Genomic DNA, 18,315 nt, shown 5'->3' with positions numbered 1-18,315 from the left:
TCACAATGGTATTTAAGTGGGCCTAAATAAAATTCAGATGCATAAAGTCAGCACCATTAAAATAACCTAAACAGTCACTTTCATCGTAAAATTGAGACACAGTAAAAACCTTTTATAGAAGATAATAAGACGCATACTGCAAGATTAATAAATCTTTTGATACCATAAACTTGAAGTTCCTTTGCTCATGGTTGTTCTTGACACTGGGCGCTTTTTGTTGTATTAATAGTATTTCTTTTTGAATAGAGCTTAGCGCTTCGTGAAAAGCAGGTTTTTGAAAATATATATTATTAAGAATTGTTCTTATTGAGTTCATCGAGTTATTGTTGTTAAGTTATAGAGTTTTTGGAAATAAAATAGAAGTAGATTTTGTGTTTATAGCGCAAAGTCCTGCAAATGCAGCGACGAGTTGATAGACATTAATTCATAAAAATCAGCAGAATGTACAGTATAATTAACAGTATCGATATAAATTAACAGATAATGAATTAACTATTACCACAGATTTCCAATAGCTGTTATATAAAGAGCATTGACATGGCTATCAATTATCCACACTGTAATTGGACTTTTTCTAAAGTATATCTTGGAATTGTTGGACTAGCCAACATTACTGAAGACGATCTGCTTGAAGCTTTGGGTCCTTGTGAAGATCAGTTTAAATATTTGTCCGATACTTTTGTTTCAAGTTTAACAGCAATATATTGCATTGTCATTATACTTGGATTTTTTGGAAATCTCTGGGTGATATGGATCATATCTACTACTCCTAAGTTGCACATTCCTGTAAATATGTTGTTGCTGTCACTTTGCGTTAGCAATTTAATTCTAACCCTCACTTCAATTTGGACCTTGGTGTACGATATCTCATACGACTATACGTTAGGAGAAGGACTTTGTAGAGCCATTCCTCCAATACAAGGTAGGAAACTTAGGCTGTTCTACCTATAGTAGGCTATATTTTTGATCTTTACTTCTTAAACCTTCTTCTTGCTCGTAGAAATCAATTCATGTATCATAGCTCGAATAATTGCTGTAGCTCGTGTATTATCTCAGTGTTGGTGTCTGTGAAATTCATGTTTCTGACACAACCTGGAACAGTGCATTGATAAACCATCTGCTATGACACACTTATAGAATGTATTGACTTCACATCGTAGCCTACATGTCTGACTGGCCTTTAGGTTGAGATTGATTTAAGTTTTAACAAAATTAACACAATAAACAAGTCTTCAATTCATAGCCGATTTTAGTATAGTTTAACTTTATTTATTGTTTTAGGAATGGCTGTTATGAGTGGGATATATGCTTTGCTATTAATTGCTGTTGAGCGACATCAAGTGACAGTTTATCCAAGAAATAAACAAATTTTCAAAAAACGTATTCAGCTCATCTTGGTCATTGCTTGTTTGTGGATAGTATCGTTTTGCTTTCAGGTAAACTTTGTTCTGTAATTTTTTATTTGGTCACTGTTTTTGAACTTGGATACAGTGCAGCAAGCATAGTTTACTTTTAACTGAAAGTTTGCGTTTGTTGACCACCATTATACTTGACGATTGTTGATCACATTAGCCTACCAAGGCGTCAGCTCACATTGACATATAATTGCGTTCAACACACTGCCATGTAGTTAAAAATGCAAAAAATATGACAACTGGAAAGGGAAAATGACTAACACAGTCATTCAGCCATCTGCTCTCATTCTGACTTAGCCTATACTTAGTTTACTTAAAACAAGTTTACTTTAGAGCTTCGGTAGAGAGTTTGTTTTGTTGAACCATAGGCATAAGAAGCCGAGCAACGTTATCAAGTTTAACACATTCAAGTTTATTACATTTACAGAACACAAAACTACCCAAAAAATTAAATATCGAACGTTTTCTACATCACAAGATTTCCTCTTCAAGAGTAACATATATACAATTTAACTACATCTGAATAAAATACAATGGTTTATTAAATCTATAAACAGGAAAAAAAACTGCACAGTACTTCTGACTAGCTCAAACTCAACGATATTGGCTCTACGAGAATCAAAGGTAACTGCATCAACAGGAGTTGAACACATCACATGATATGGAAGAAAGGCAAGGTGCGAAAATACAGAGAGCAAGAAAGATGAGCGCAAGCATACAATTGTCTGTTCAAAGGTGCATTGTTACGTTTTATGTACAAGGCTTCTAAGATCTTGGTTTAATACTCAGAACTGCCTCTGGACATGATCAAGCAGTTTGAGATCATGTTCAGAGGCAGGTCTGAGTATCAAACCAAGATCTTAGAAGCCTTGTACATAAAACGTAACAATGCACCTTTGAACAGACAATTGTATGCTTGCGCTCATCTTTCTTGCTCTCTGTATTTTAAAATTAGTTTTTTCGCACCTTGCCTTTCTACCACATCATTCGATCTGTTCAACACTTTTTGATGCAGTTACCTTTGATTCTCGTAGAGCCAATATCGTCGAGCTTGAGCTAGTCAGAAGTACTGTGCAGTTTTTTTCCTGTTTATAGATTTAATAAACCATTGTATTTTATTCAGATGTAGTTGAATTATATAAATGTTATTCCTGAAGAGGACATCTTGTGATATAGAAAACGTTCAATAGTTAATTTGTTGCGTAGTTTTGTATTTCTGTAAATGTAATAAACTTGAATTATTATGTTAAAATTAATAACGTTGCTCATCTTTGCAAGCCTATAGTTCAAGTTTACTTTAATTTATACAAATTAACATTTTTTTTTCAAGATGCATATAAATTTTCATTTTCAGATACCACAAGTCGTAGTGCTGCGGGATACCGAATACTCAATAAACGATGAAGTTATAGACAAATCGATATGGTATTATGCTACCATTCGTTACTGTGATGAGAGTTGGACGCTATGGCAGTCAAGGGCCTACTCTATCTCAATACTGGTTTTCATGTACGCAGTTCCCTTAATATTGCTGACTATGCTTTATTTCCGAATTGGATATTTTATTTTTATCCGCCAACCAGTGGGAAATGTTGTCTCTTCTTCAACAGCTGCAGCTAGAGCCCAAACGCAGAGAAGAAGAATGTTATTAATGCTTGTCTTAATCGTATCAGCCTTTGCTTTATTCTGGGGTCCATATTTTATAGTCATGGTGGTTTGCTTGGATAGCTACTGCTCTTCTGAACTCGTCCCATACTTACAATGGCTTGGTCATCTTAATGTTGCACTGGACCCAATATTGTACGCAGTCTTGCATGTACGAATTCGAAATGCATTCGTAAACAAATTCAAGCAAAACAAGCGTTACTTTGAGAATCTAAAGTGGTCACGTGCTCATTTCAACAACCGAAATGCCTTCAGAAGAAAACGTACTGAGGATGCAGCATTCGTCAACGATCAGTTTAAATCAACATCGTACATGAACAAAAGCAAATTGCATAGGCACGATTTGCCTATAGTATCGATCACTGTATCGGAACCTTCCGAAAATGGTCTGTACCCACCTAGTATTGTATCTGTTGACGATAAAGTACTCACAACAGCTCCAAATAAGCGATATTCTTTGAAAAAGATCAGCGTTGTGACTCTGCCAACTGAGCTACCAGGAATGACGGATATTGACTCAGAAACAGAAAATTCGTTTTCCTGCTGAAAACACTGGCCTGTTGCATGCGCACTCGCAGCAACGGTGCTTTGTAGCAAAATATTTAAAGGATCAGTGTGTGGCAGATGAAGTGAGGCAGAATTAACTAGCATCTTCGGAACGCAGTCGCTTTCTGTATATGTGCTTTTCACCTTAGGTTTTCGTTATACATTTAAAATGTTATTTCTATTTGTTTAGTTGCTTGCAGGGACAATGTTCTGTGTGGTCTGGTCAGAGCTGGGCTGGTAATCATTGCCTGATCCAGCTTCTAATAAAATGAACCGTTTCTGAATGATCAATAGTTGAAACAATGTAAATTGTTACTAACTTATATTTTGTGACAACTTCGCTTGCTTACACTAGCAGAACGTACCTGCTGGCCCGGAGTTAGGGGGGCAGAGGGTGCAGGTGCCTCGGGCCCTCCGACTTTTAAAGGGCCCCCCTACGTTGAAAAAATGTGATTTTGTATTATTTTTTTTCTTTCAGTTTTTGAAGTTTCTGCAAAATGCTGTGCAGTGCTGGATTAATGCTACTGTAGACGAGAGGTGATTTTTGCACGGGAGTTGGGGGCTCCCCGATCTAAAAGTGCCCCGGGCCCCCATCAGCTAAATCCGGCCCTGCGTACCTGGCTATCTATTTATGACAAATTAGCGGTACCACATCTACATTTTGTACTCTCTAATACTGCAGTTGATTATGTCATTGCTTTCACATTTGCACTTATTGTCCTAAAGACACGCTTGATTAATGCTTTCACGTAAAGCAGTTAAAAATGCTTGAACGTTTTGTTGTGGTGCTGGTGTGAGATGATTACTTCAACATTTCTGTCGTTTATTGTTATAAATATCATTTTGCTATTGCTTACCACTTTAAAGGCATACTAAATAAAATTTTCAAACGGGAATTAAGCATTAAAATGCGTAAACTGAACATTCAAGAATACATTTAAAAAAAAATTACCGAAAAACTTTTGTTTTCAATGGCACTGGCAAGGTCCAAAGTCCAATGTTTCATTTATTTTTAATTTTTTCAAAATGACCAAAAAGTGGAAACAGTGCTCGAGAATACGGGTAGCCACTTTAACAAGTAGAAATTCTGCCACTGCGAATGACTACAATGCAGCCGCCAAGCAATCAGAACATGTTATAAGAGGCTACCGTCCAATTGTGACCTTTCTAGCACTCAGCCAGAGAGTTAATGCTTGTTTTGAACTTTATTTGGTAATTACAGAAGAAAAAAGGGCAACAGCAGTGGTGGGAATCGAATCCGCATCAATGAAATAACGAATGCTCTTACAAACAGTCAAAAGAAGAAAATTGAAGTATTTCGGACACACAATAAGGCAAAATTCATTACAAAGATCATTAATAGAAGGGAAGATAAACGGTAAAAGAAGTAAAGGCAGACCAAGAATGATTTGGACAACAAACATCACAAAATGGACAAAATTAACTTATGAATGTGCAGTACGCACAGCTCATGGTCGAGAACAATGGCGCATTGTATCCAACCCTCCATACGAGGAAGGAACAAAATAATGATGATGAGCCCTAACCCCTAAGCCAACCAGCTGACAGAAAATCCATCACTTGATTTGCTTTGTATCATCTTCTTTTCGCTCTTTTTCACGTCATAGAAAACGTAGCTTATGATTGGTTGGCGGTGCATTCTAGTCAATTGCAGTGGCAGAATTTTTCCTTGTTAAAGTGGCTACCGAGAATACGTCACTATCGACAGCAATAACAAAAGCCACGTTACCACATCTGATGTTTTGAGCAAACTGTCTGATGTTTTGATGTTGAAGTCTGAATTTTGATGTACATACATACATAACCTACAGTTAAATCGCCCGCAGTAACAACCATTGCGCGATCAGCTGATTGCTAGTCGATAGTGACGTAAACTGTACAGTCGCACGCTTTGCTGCTTACGCCCATTCCCGTTTTAAAAGCTCTGACAAAAGCATGCGCGGAATGCTGATCAGACCGCAATTGGGCAAATTTTTATTGAAAATCGTTTTATGGTAGCATGTGAAACCCAAAGAACTATCGCCAAGTCAGGTTTTTCCTTTAGTATCCCTTTAAGTGTTTTGTCTTTTCACCATGTTGGCTATATTAGTGCTGCAGGTGCAGACTTTGTTTATTTTAGCAGCCTTCAGTCAACATTTTGTAACACCACGATGAATATATTTTGATGAACGTATTAGGGCTTAGGCAATGCTTAGATGCTATCGGTCTCGTTTAAAGTATACGAATGGATCAAAATCAGACATCCGGTATAGTCACTTTGGTTTTATTAATATTTCATAAATAAAATTACACTGGACACTATGAAATAACAATTTTAGATAAAATACAGTAAAACAAAGCTCGCTGATGTGAAAACGGTACATTTTAGTTTTCTGTAACAATTGCATTCCGGGAAAGCGTATTTGTAGATTGTGAAAGCTTTCTGTGAAACGTCTGACAGTTTCGAATGCTTCGCCAGGATTTGAACCTATGTCTCTAGTCCGTTGACTTTGAACAGACAATGTAAAGTTTCGGTTTGCACTTTTAGTGTTATTTTTAGTTGACCATTCCATTCGCTGGGTGTATCGAAATTGAGATTCGACTCAAAGTAGTCTACACTGCTTAAGTAAGCAGTACAACTGAGTAAATGGTTTTGCAACTGAAAATACGTGCCGTGCAAATACTCAGCATTTAACCGTAATTGTTATTCTACAGTAGGCTGCGTAAACCACGAATAAACCACATTCTCATACAAACACTTTGAAAAGGGAGAAAGGATTATACAAAACGTTTTTTTCTTACTTGCACATTGATATGTTTTATTTTGTTGACAAACGTATTTCCTCATTTGTCATGGTAGGCCTATAATCGGTTGGAGACATGTGGATAATTACTGTATAATGCACGTATGAAGATAATACAACAGTTTTTATGTGAAATTGCTATGGTCTTTGATGTGTTAATCCATTGATCAGTGGCGTAGCCAGGAATTTTGAAAGGGGTAGTTCACGGCCGGCGGCGTGTTCTCGTAAGACGAAACCCAGCGGTGGGGTGTAGACAATTTTGAAAAATACTTTGAATTTGGTGCATTCTGAGAGCATTTTCAACAAAAATGTGGGTATGAATATTTCTGTGAAATGGTGCTGTCCGGTGGCATAGTAAATAGATAAAATCATGTTTTCTTCGGCATTTTTCGGAAATAAATTTTCGGAATAACCTAAGTCTCTAACTTTTCTTGTTGCTAGTTCGTGGCTGAGATATTTAAAGTGCCCCTGACAGGTTGGATCCAAGTATAGTAACTTTTTAAAGCATCTCCTAGCGCAGAATTACACTTAGCGAACTTTTTAATCTTAACCTCGTAGCTCGACTGGTTAGGGCGTAATTTAATCAAACGACTGCTCCGCAGCGCCACCACAGGCGAAACTCCATATTTCACTGCTCTGGGACGACTTTGGTGGTATTACGTCATCCTAAGTGGACGTCGTTAGCAACGGATGAAACAAACACTTCCTAGATGTAATTGGTGGATCACAGTTTGGTCGGAGTTGGTACAAGCGGTTGCTTTTTTCGAAGATTTATTGTTTTTTGCAGTTTAATAAAACTATACTGGATACGTTCCTACAAAACCTAAAATATACTTGAAGCAAAAAATGAAGAAATCGTACGAATCATCATTCATATTTAATTCATCATCACTATTCAAAAATAAATAAAAGTTCTCTCTCTCTCTCATAATGTGCCTTTAGTTGGCCATTGAAATCCTGTGTAACGGCCATCTGGATCTGGAAAATTGTTTCGGATTCGCCAAACAATGCATGACGGCATCACAATCCGATTGTTGCTTCCGAGAGCATCGCCTTGTAGTATACACTCCAACACATGCCTGGGTAGTGGGCATTTTTACTTGATTGGTATTAACAAAATCATCTTCAGTGAAGTGAACATATACGACTAGTTTTGTATGGCCCATCCCATTTTCGAACACTTGAAGAAAACTTTGACCATTTTCTTCTCAGTACCTTGTTTTGTGGGAAAGTGGGAAAAGAAAGCACACGGTCTTTGTCACTGACAATGTCACATAAACAGCAATTTGTAGGCATTGCCTCAACCATAAATTAAAGGTACTGTTTGTGAGATACTGTTGTTTCACTGCAAATAGCTATAGCCAGATTAGGACAAATAAAAAAGTATGAAAATTATAGCCCTATGAAACTGCAATTTCAATTGAATTGAGATGCTGTTTGATAAAAGTAAACTCAACCTATTTGATCGAAACCTGATAGTAATAATAAGTTCACTTTTTCATTTCGGTAATTCTTAATTTGCATATGCTTTAGACCAACAGAGCCCCACACATTCACGTTTTGCAGTAGCCGTACCATACTTTACCAAGTCATCACAGAGAAAGAATGTATCCTTCCCGCTTACTGTGACGTCACAGCGGTGTTGCCGTTTTTATTTTCGCAATTAAATGAGTGCCAGATTCGCCGATGTCAACGAAAGTTTGCAAGCGTGTAACTTAGTAGCGTGTTGATATTTTTTACGATTTGCTGGTCAGGGAAGTTTGTTAGTGTCATCTTTTTGGTATCTTAGGTAAATTTAGCGAATTTATTTACCTGTCAGAGGCACTTTAAATGCTTGGTATTTGAATTTCTATAAAGAAAAGCATTTTACATATATTCAAAATAATTCATCCGGCCGAGGGCTGTAGAGAGTAGTTAATTGGTTTAAACGTGATGGTTCGTGTTTTGTGACGGTTGTTTGTAAATGTAATACAAATGAATCTTTTTTCACAGGAGTCACTTCAATCATAAACAGCTAAAAATTGATTTCAATCAGCTAGCAGCGAGATCATTTTCAGTTAAGTTTATTCAACTTGATTCTGTTTGAATAAACGTAACTGAAAATGATCTAACTACTTGCTGATCGAAATCGATTGTTAGCTGTTTATGATTGAACTAACTTATGCGAAAATAGATTCGTTTGTATTACAAGGCATGCAACCTAATCGTTCATATCAAGCATTGTTGTGAGTTTGACACTTGTCAGAAGATACTTCATTTTCTTGACTTTCTTAAATAGCATAAGTTTATAGTAAGATTATCTTAATAAGATACAAGACTAAAGGAAAACAGGAACTCATGCTTTGAGTTCAGGAAAATACAATAATTTTATAAATATTGAACTTGGTAGCTAAGACTGGCTCGGTCATTTGTCATCTTCAGTATTTGCTTTCAACAAGTAAATAATTTCAGTATTTCAGGATCAGTATCAGTAAACATTTTCAGTATGTAGCCTACTGCAAACAAAGAAAATTACAACGTGCTTCATAGCAGAGCATAACTCATACAGCAAAATACGTCAACGACGGATTATGCTGTCAGTGAACAAGCACTGCTGCAATAACGTCGGAAGAAAACTATTTTATTAATTTATGTACCATTTCAAACAAATTATCACCACTTTACAAAACTATATCACGTAGCCTAATCTGGTCAGTGAGATTTAAGAACAACTAATCACACATTTTGGAACTTGTGACAGGGAGAAAGCAGTTGGTCTAAATTCAACGTGCCACGACCCGGAAAACTGGGCTTAACATGATAGCGTTTATGAGTCCTTTATTGATAGCCTAATTTCAATAATATTTCACAACTATTTGCTTAGTTTACATGCTTTATACTTTTGAATTTTTATTGACATTGTTTTTCATTTCTTTGAAATGTCTATTTTTTTTCTAGTGACTGCAGTAACCCGACTTTTCAGAGCGGAACTGGGTAATTTATGAGCAGTTTGACCAAAACTATGCACATAGGCTGTTGTTTGAGTGCTTGCTGGGGATGATGAGCTGCTATACCTTGAAGGGAAAACAGGCTTAAGTATTTAACTGTGTGGTATTGCAGTAGTTTGCATATTCCATCGGCTTTTACGCTCAGTGATCAAGAAAATTAAGATCAGTCTTTTGTTGCATGCTTGTGTGTAATGAGTCATTCAATGTAATGTTGATCTACTTTGAAAGCAAAAAAATGTTTAGTTTTTAGCTTGAAAAGGGGTTTTTCCAATCCCTTACATTTATCTAATTTTCTTGCTATTTGGTATTTAGATGTAACATGTACCTTAGAGCCAACAGTGGAGAAGCTGGAAGGAACATTGAGCTATTAGGGGCTCCGTCACGGTCTACTGACTTCAATTATTTTATATTGTATGGGAGTGATTACGAAAAGGAATCTTGATGTTAAAAATATTCCATTCATTGTTAACTTAAATGTGGAACTACCCTAAAATGTATTTGAAAATTAGCAATTGATCAGCTACACTAGCCATAGAAAGCTAGCTCTTTACATTTGCAATACGAATTATTATTCACACAACTTTTCATGTAAGCTGGTTGTTGCGTTAAGAAACAAACTTATATCGTTTCAAAGTCATTAGACTTCTTTCCGAAAAGATAATTTTGTTAGCCAGAGAAGTTCTTGGCTTATCTTGGCAGAAAAAAGGGAAGCAAAATAGACTTCTACAACATTTGCAGAAAATACCATAGATCTGTTTGATCTGTGGAGGATTCAGGAGGGAGTTTGGGAAAAAACTCCCCCTTTTAAACATAAAAAAGTAAATTTATTCACGGTGTATTTGTAAGGTCGGGTTATTTCAGACTTATACAATATTGTGTTTTGTTTAAATCCCTCCCTCCCCCAAGGTTACTTATGGATCCGCCCTTGTGTCTAATAGTAAAGATTAAGATCGTAGACTTGTCAAATCAACACCATGTAGAGAGCACATGAAAAAAGAACAATATGCTTTGTCTAGTTATTTTTTGATAGATTCAGAATTAAGTCATTTTCCACATTTTTTTGAAGTCGAGATGATTGTGCACACAATTCAAAGGCTGCGATAGGTCCAGGTAGTTTTTGTTTCAGATATCGCGGAGGCAATTTAAAGATGGCACTCTCAACAGGCTCATCTCCTCTGCCTGAGCAGCAGATTTTAAAGATTCCTTTTTGTTTCTTGCTGCCTCAAACGGAGTGCCACTTTGGTCGACATACAATCGCTTATTGAAGCAAATTCAAAAGCGCAGCTTATTCGTTTGTGGGAACTTCCGACAATGCGTGCCACTTTGCGACCGATTTTCGCGGTTGGGAAAGCGTCTCCTGCCAATGAAGCAGCTGTTCTCCTCTGCAGTACATGAAAGACCCGATCATTAGCTTTCCGTATTTGTTTTCTTTTCCATAGCGCCCTCTTGTGACGGTATTCCGTAATGATGACGTCATCTTTCGTATTGTGCCATTGCGTCCCCCACTTGTAACAACTGAAAAAATATGATAAAGTGATTTTCAGTTTTGGTCTGGAAAAAAAACAGGCCTTTTAGAGATTAATCATGGAAGTTATCTAATCTGGCCTAAAGTTTTAACTCGGTATCCGACAAAGCTGGATTCTGAAGAAACAACAGAAAGCAAAACTTGTCACTTTTGTTTCATTTGTGCGTTGGCTAAACAACTTTCAAAAACTTTGCAAAAACAACTTTCTCCTCGTGCCCAATATATTTCCTCAAAAACAGCTTTTTTACTTTGCATTGATTTGTTATTATTTCTGTTATTACTTTCTTTAATTACCTATTAAAGAAATAGATGTTTGGTCCAAACTTTCGGATGCAATTTTAAAGGCGAACGACTCGTTGAACTGAGGATCAGACACTCCAGGTTGTGACGCAGTTTTCTTCGTTTTCACCACTCGGCGTCCTTCGGTGAGGACCACTTTTACGTGGATCGCTGAAAGTAAATGTTCACAATGTTCAAATCAATGGCGGATCCGAGAGGGCGGTCGCCCCTCTTCAAACACGGAAAAGTAACTTTATTACAATTTATTTGTAAGGCCAGAGTAATTTAGATCTTACACATTATTGCATTTTGTTGAAATAGGCCTTCTCACTCCGAAAATTTAACAAAGTTTTCCCTGTTGTTTTAATTGCATCTTAAACACGAAACGTGTCTAATAGAAACATTCTAGCTACGCTTGTTGCTTTGAAACGTGGAACAAACTCTTAGCGATGCAGTGGTAGTCCTAATCAATAATTCTGCTATCAGCTAAACTGTTTTAATATAAATACGTACAAGTTTCTTCAAGGTCCATTTGACGCAAGTTTTTTGCTTCTAGTATCACAACTGTAAGACGGTCCAACTTTGGTACAAAAGTCAAGGCCACTCTCAATTCACCACGCGACGCTTCTGTGTCTCCAGGCTATATCAATTACAAATAATATGGTTATATTTTTGTCGTACACAGGCCGCATGCGAAATAGTTGAAGATATAGATTAAGTGGACAGAAAAGCAAGGAAGCCAGTCTTTGTGTCCGTTGCATGCCATTAAGTGTTCTGTCAAAGATACAGCCGCATGCTCTTCAGTGGTGTCGAGCCACGCCCTTTGGAGCCACGTATCAGGACTCTCACCAGTGGTGAGTCACCACAGGCTATGCTGCCAATAGGGTAAAGCCAAATAATATGGTTTACTTTACTGTAAGTCTAGCAATGCAACTCATTGTATTATTTTTGAGGCCCAATTTGAACTACGTAGGTATGAATCTTACAACCAGCTGAAAAAATCTTTGTTATGATAAATTTGGCAAGGCCGCACAGCAAGACAACGGTGGTGGTGAAAAACTCTAAAAACAATGCAATGTCTGTAAACGTGCGTTTATTCACGTAGTTTTGACGTTGACCGTGTGAACAGTTGCTTGTGTTTGAAAAGTGATTGACGACCAAAAATGTTTGGTTAGTGTCAATTCAACACTTGGTACTCACGTGAGCTACGTCATCAAGGTCTCTCCATAGAACATCGTTGATTCTTGAAAGATCGACTTCTTTCAAACTCACCAAGGCATGACCAAGCAAATTTTTTGCTGACTTCTTTTTTTCAACGTCGTAAACAGAAAATCGTAAATTTCGGTTTCGTACGTCAGAGTCTGTGACCTGCAGAGAAAGGAATACAAGATTGATTTGATTGGTAGTGGTTAATTTAAAAATTTAATGTTGGTTCCTTTGAGCTCTATCTAAAACGTTTTTATAAATTATTAGTAGCAGGATTGTAGTTATACACGAATCTGTTCTTGAATCAATCTACAGATCTTGAACTAATGTACACAGAACGAATTCTGTTAACTAGGCTGGCTTAGAGACTAAGGAACTGCTTTGCACTACAAAGACTGGTGTACAATTCCCACACAAATCAATCGCTACTTCGTTTTCCAAATAATTAATTGAATGGAAAATCTTTTTAAAATATAATATTAAAGTTTCATGCAAATGGCCTGGCTGCCCTTCCCAGACAGAAAATCAGTCGCTTTTTGCATTTGCATCTGCAAAAGTTGAATCAATGTACAAAACGACTGATTTGTTGTCTGGATTTCAGCTACCACAATACAAGATAGTGTTGATTTGGTGTTGGTTAAGTCTTATCATTTTATCTGCTGATGCAGAAGATTCCAAATTTGAATCACGCATACCGCATACTTTATTTTAAGATCTAAATTACTCAGCAAAGTGGTTTGGACTAGATTAATTACTTATATTGACTTAAACGTTTACGCAAAATAAATTAGCACGTGTAGATTTAGGCTACTATAGAAAAAAAAAAACTTTTCAAGCTTTCATGCCTGAAATAGAAATGTTTCGTTGAAACCAGGATTGTTTGTTCGGTGAACGGTTTTTGTTTGTTTGGACGTCCTTTCGTCCGGAAGAAGAAAAAGTTTGACAAAGCAATCCCTCGAAGAATTATTCGCACGTGGCTGTAATTGTTTGACCTAGAAAAGCAATACAAAAGCAGATTTCATTAAACTTTTGCAAACGTATCTGAGACACTAATGTTTTTATATCTGAAAGCTAAGATTTCCAACAGGACAATGATTATATATTATCAACCGGTCTTCCGTAGAACATTAGTGCTTTGTGGAAGATCGTCACATGCTTCGAAGAAGGTCTTGACTCTTACGCGACAAAGAATTCTTATCGTGTTTGGGTTCTATCACTCAATAACAATAAGGTGTACGTGTTTGCTGGTTCAAGTGTAATGATTCTGTATAAGCTTAGCCTAATTGAAGACTAGTAGTTTCTAGTTTGCGACCAACACTCCAGAGCAAAACAGACCTAGACACCACACAAAACAAAAAAAGCTGTAACCAGTGATTACGTTTGAGACCTCGGTTCTATAGACATCACACAAAACAAAAAAGCTGTAACCACTGATTAAGTTTAGACTATCGTTTTGCTGTAACACAATTTATTGTGAAATTTTCAAAGTTTTTTTTGGTGCTGCAAAACATGTAAAAGTGTTTCATGCAGGCCTAGTTCCATGTAACAAAAAAGTGGAAACACACTGCAATATGACATGACTCATGAAAAATAAGAAACAACTATCATATTCACGTGATGCCAAGTATTACAGAAAGACAAGCTAAAAACAAAGACAGAGCAAAATAAAAATACACTGGCTCAAAAATTAGGAAAACTGTGTCTTGAGAAAAACAACTGAAGGCAAAAATTTGTAACATCATTACATAACGCTTTACTGTAGTTGTAAACATTCAAATATACTGGAATTGCATTTAATCGACTGTAAGCCGAAAATTTTCGGATCACACAATGACCTAAAAACAGGGGCTCAATTTGTGGGCTATACGAACAACTAAAAATATTTTGCACAAACTGCACACTTTGAAGTTAGTGATGCGACTTATTTAAAGTTGGAGTTTATTTTTAAATACAGTAGGTCAATGCAAACTAAGTTTGTAGACTATTACGTATCTTTTGTGATATAAATGCTCTAAATGTAATTGAGGATTTACCAAACAAAGCAAAACCATGTTTACCACAGCAAATCCACTTACCTTGATAATTTTTACGGTGAGGGTTTCAACAGCGCCATCGTAGACCAAAGAAAACCAAACCCGACCCTTTTGACTTTGAGGGAGGTCTGTATCTTTGCATTCGGAATACCTGGGAAAAGAAACATGCTTAGCTGGTTTTAATTGTTACTAAGTAGCATTTAGGCCCACCACATGCTTGAAATTGAAAATCTAACTACTTGAAAATATCAGTGTTATGGTGGAAGTGTGTGCTATAGCTTTTACTGTCTGTAAGATACTTTTCAATTTTCCTGTCAAAATTTTGTATGATTTTATATTGGCTTTTCGAGAAGAGTTAAAGCTTCTGCTTACATTTGTTGCTACTTATTTATCTGTTGGAATGTAAAATCCAAAACTATTTTAGAACTTAGATACAGAACTCAACACTTTCTAGAACATGAATGCCTGTTTTTTTGGTTTTTTTTAAATAGGGGTTTTATTCTGCAATCATTTTGGCCAAATGTTTATTTTTACATTCGTTAAAGTAAACAATCGTTCTGTTTCCGTAAAAGAATTTGTAGTAAATAAGAAAAAATTTAAATAAGAAACACAAAAAAAGACGTTTTACCGTAAACCAAAAAATAGCTTTATTTTAACTACTCGAGATAAATGGAAATATGATATAAAAGCAACGAAACAGTTTTGCATGTGTGGTTTGTCGTGTTGTACACTAATAAAAATATATGTTTTTCTTTACAAATTAATTAAATTTCCAATTGTTCTTCATAAGTCAAAATCAATAATTTCCAGAAATCGTGATGATGGCCTTTACATTTAGATTAAAAGTATCTGAATGATAATAAATGGTTTGCTATCCCAACCTAGCTTATGCTCTTTTTGAATTTTGAAATCCAAATATTTTCACGTAGCATCTTATTTTATGCTCTCGTACGTATTCACAGTCTTTGAATACATTGTCTATCTGCTATGGCCAAAAGGAAAATCAAACCCTACAAACACTTTCATTTGGGGCAAGCAACTCCATTGCTCAATTTTCACCCTTGTTCTGTACCGACTTCTAGTCTATACCCTCAACACTATATACATACTTTTCAATCATTGCTATTTTATTGGTACAGTTTTAGAAACGTTTTTCTAACAAAGTTGGTCTTTTGATTACAACTTTAAATTTGACTGAAATCTTGAATCTATTTTTAGTCTCGAATTAAAGTAGATGCTTTATGTTGCAATCTTCGCGATATTTTTAACTCAACCAACCTATATAGCTCTGGTTGTAACTTTCCCAAAACATTATTGCGATAATGGTTGGGCGACCTGGAGAACAATGAACTGTCTACTGCTGGGGATCCAGGCGTTGGAGGTAAAGTGGCCGATCTTCTCCAAGGAAATGGAGATGTTCCTATGTAAACAAAAAAAGTAAAATTAGGTGAATTTAAAACTTTAACAAAACCCATACCATCATATTTTTACAACAACAAAAGAAAAAATGAAAAGGAAAGGGTAAAACAAATAATTATCAAAAGTAAAAAGTTAAAACATAAAAGTAAAATCATATCTTCCGCTGATTTTTCTGATTTTAAAGTTTTAAACATAATCATCCCATACGAAGCTATTTGCGGTTATCTTTAAATAAGTTGACAGCATGATCATAACACGACTTCTGACAGTAAATTAATCACTACCACAATGGCCGATCAGATCTTTGAAAAGTCATTAAAAAATCATCGCAGTCCAAAGCTTTGTAGCGGTGGTAGTAATTGGTCTAAAAATTAGAGGACGTTTTTCTTGATCTACTTTTGCTTAGATTACATAAGAAAACCAGTGACAACTTGTGAATATTTGAAGCTTTTACCTCGTCGGCCAGTTTCAGCATCGTCTGATGAACCGCTGTCTGATTGGTTGTAAAAATCATGCGATAAAGCCCTATCACGTGTCCAGTTAGGAGAGGCGTTCAACTCAGGTTGAATCTGAATGGAAATGAAATCATTCTACAGTATTTGAATAATGTTAAAGAAATCACACGCGTGGTACCGAACTGGTGGTTATATCGATATTACAGTATATATACGTTACGGAACCGGGCTGTTTCTATTGACTTTAAACTTATGGTTGCTTACACCAGTGTTTTGCATAGCTACTGTAAGCTTTCTTTAAAAAAAGTGGACTGGAAGGCAAAGAAAACGATTTTTGTGCGTATTGTCAAGCATACAGCAAGTCTAGCAACGAAGCAGGACGCTACCTATGAGAATCGAACAGATGGCCTTCTGGCCGTCATGCAGATGATGTCACCATTTGCACACGTCACCGATGCATCAACCCAGGAGCGCTCAATTATAATTCAAGTTTTAAGACTTTTATCTTGGAAAAGAGCAGTCTAACCAACAATAAATATTTAGCAGCACAAATTGTTGCAAATGTTCAACATTGGGCTTTATAAGGTCAATTAAAGGTACATTTTTGGTTCATTTTCTCAAATATTCATCCTAATCCTTACAAGCAGTGATTCTTAACCAGGGGTGCGAGACATGTGCCTAGGCGGTGCGGGTATGCCGAATTATCAAGGTTTGTTATAATATGACGTAAGAAGCAAAGTTGTTTTACCAGGTTTCAACAAAAATTTTGAACTGTGGGCGACTATTACTTTTCAGCCAATCTTAGGAGGGGCGCGAGAACTGGTTGGTAATTACAAGGTGGTGCCGACAAGGCAAAAGGTTAAAAACCGCTGCTTTAAAGTCTATCTACACCCCAAAAACTTACGTTGCAAACATGCAACATAAGAGCTATTGAATCAAGATCTCCAATTAATATTGCACTTACCTGTAACACTTCTGTAAACCTTCCTGGGACAGTTGGGGGCAGTTCAAAGGGGATATCTACAGATTTGGAATTTCGACTGATTGCAGGAGATCTGCTCGAAGGGGGAAGCGGAGGAGTGCTGGATGGGGTCACGTTACAATCAACGGGATGAATTCGGACGATTGGTGACTTGTCACCAGCCTCGGCTGGTGGAATTGAGTCATTATCGCTAAATAAAAAATAAACAGATTTACAGCAGTGACACAATTAATCAGTGATAAGTAGAGGTTTCCAAAAAACAAAGAGATTAAGTTTAAACCTAGCTTTTGCTGTAGCTCATTGTGTGAAAAACACATCTATAAAAAACAAACAAGAAGCAATTAAAGTTAACGATACTGACTTAAAAATTATTAGCTCCTGCTGTGGCACAGTAAAAATAAACTCGCGAAACTTCCCATACAGTAAGATGTTTTAAAGGTGAATATTGTAAAAGTTTGTAAAAGTTTTTTTTCAGGTTAGGCTACACCACATACATGTTCGACATTTACGATATACAACCAACATTAAAACCCACGAGTTTCTTTGATAAAGTTATCGACTAGTGGATTATTTCAACTTCACTTGTATTTTATCATTGCCCAAAGTATTTTATAATGTACAGATAAAGCGCTTTCACGCAGAAACTGATTCAAAGAACGTAACTCACTTAAAATCTTTGCTGGCTGGTGTTTCCTCACTGTGCCATTTTTGCCAAAAATTGCTTTTAAACATTATTAATTTGGTCTAAATAAAAGGAATTCCTCGTAAGACACAGCAGATGATACACGTGCAGTATGAAACAATAATTTTTCAACATTTTTTGTTTAATATGAATCTGTACAATCAGCTTAGGATGAGATGATCTTTTTGTTTTTTTTTTTTAGAAGAGGAAAGTTATTCATTTTAGCTTTTTATTTCTGTGCAAGCTTACGGGATCTGAAGCACTTCTTCCTTGCTACTGTATAAACTATAAATACATTAAATACTCGTTTTTCTCTC

At 36.3% G+C, this 18,315-nt stretch overlaps 2 protein-coding genes across 2 annotated transcripts; one reads left to right on the top strand and one right to left on the bottom strand.

Annotated features, from left to right (window-relative positions):
• The first annotated feature begins 537 nt into the window (after window positions 1-537).
• LOC145779752 (neuropeptide Y receptor type 1-like) lies at window positions 538-3,627 on the top strand. The gene is made up of 4 exons (XM_082591392.1): window positions 538-922; window positions 1,282-1,436; window positions 2,770-2,872; window positions 3,089-3,627. The coding sequence occupies exons 1-4, from the start codon at window positions 538-540 to the stop codon at window positions 3,625-3,627; spliced, it is 1,182 nt and encodes a 393-aa protein (XP_082447518.1).
• A 5,407-nt stretch (window positions 3,628-9,034) lies between these two features.
• LOC145779590 (synaptotagmin-15-like) lies at window positions 9,035-18,055 on the bottom strand. Its single transcript, XM_082591216.1, has 10 exons — window positions 17,984-18,055; window positions 17,299-17,506; window positions 16,334-16,448; window positions 15,739-15,880; window positions 14,503-14,611; window positions 13,273-13,419; window positions 12,422-12,589; window positions 11,735-11,861; window positions 11,237-11,392; window positions 9,035-10,932 (listed from the first exon to the last, which is right to left on the bottom strand). The coding sequence occupies exons 1-10, from the start codon at window positions 18,046-18,048 to the stop codon at window positions 10,703-10,705; spliced, it is 1,467 nt and encodes a 488-aa protein (XP_082447342.1). The 5' UTR covers window positions 18,049-18,055; the 3' UTR covers window positions 9,035-10,702.
• Between the last annotated feature and the right edge of the window lie 260 nt (window positions 18,056-18,315).

Source organism: Aplidium turbinatum, chromosome 11, assembly GCF_918807975.1.
Source record: "Aplidium turbinatum chromosome 11, kaAplTurb1.1, whole genome shotgun sequence".
Taxonomy (NCBI): domain Eukaryota; kingdom Metazoa; phylum Chordata; class Ascidiacea; order Aplousobranchia; family Polyclinidae; genus Aplidium; species Aplidium turbinatum.
The sequence above is the reverse complement of the archived record's forward strand: the minus strand, read 5'-3'. Positions and strand labels throughout refer to the sequence as shown.

Coding starts and splice junctions, on each gene's coding strand:
- LOC145779752 (XM_082591392.1), top strand. CDS start 538: ATGGCTATCAATTATCCACACTGTAATTGGACTTTTTCTAAAGTATAT. Junction 1,437..2,769: donor TAGTATCGTTTTGCTTTCAG/GTAAACTTTGTT, acceptor TTTCATTTTCAG/ATACCACAAGTCGTAGTGCT. Junction 2,873..3,088: donor CATTCGTTACTGTGATGAGA/GTTGGACGCTAT, acceptor TAATCGTATCAG/CCTTTGCTTTATTCTGGGGT.
- LOC145779590 (XM_082591216.1), bottom strand. CDS start 18,048: ATGTTTAAAAGCAATTTTTGGCAAAAATGGCACAGTGAGGAAACACCA. Junction 17,507..17,983: donor CCAGCCAGCAAAGATTTTAA/GTGAGTTACGTT, acceptor TTTTTTATTTAG/CGATAATGACTCAATTCCAC. Junction 13,420..14,502: donor TCACCGTAAAAATTATCAAG/GTAAGTGGATTT, acceptor TTGCTTTTCTAG/GTCAAACAATTACAGCCACG.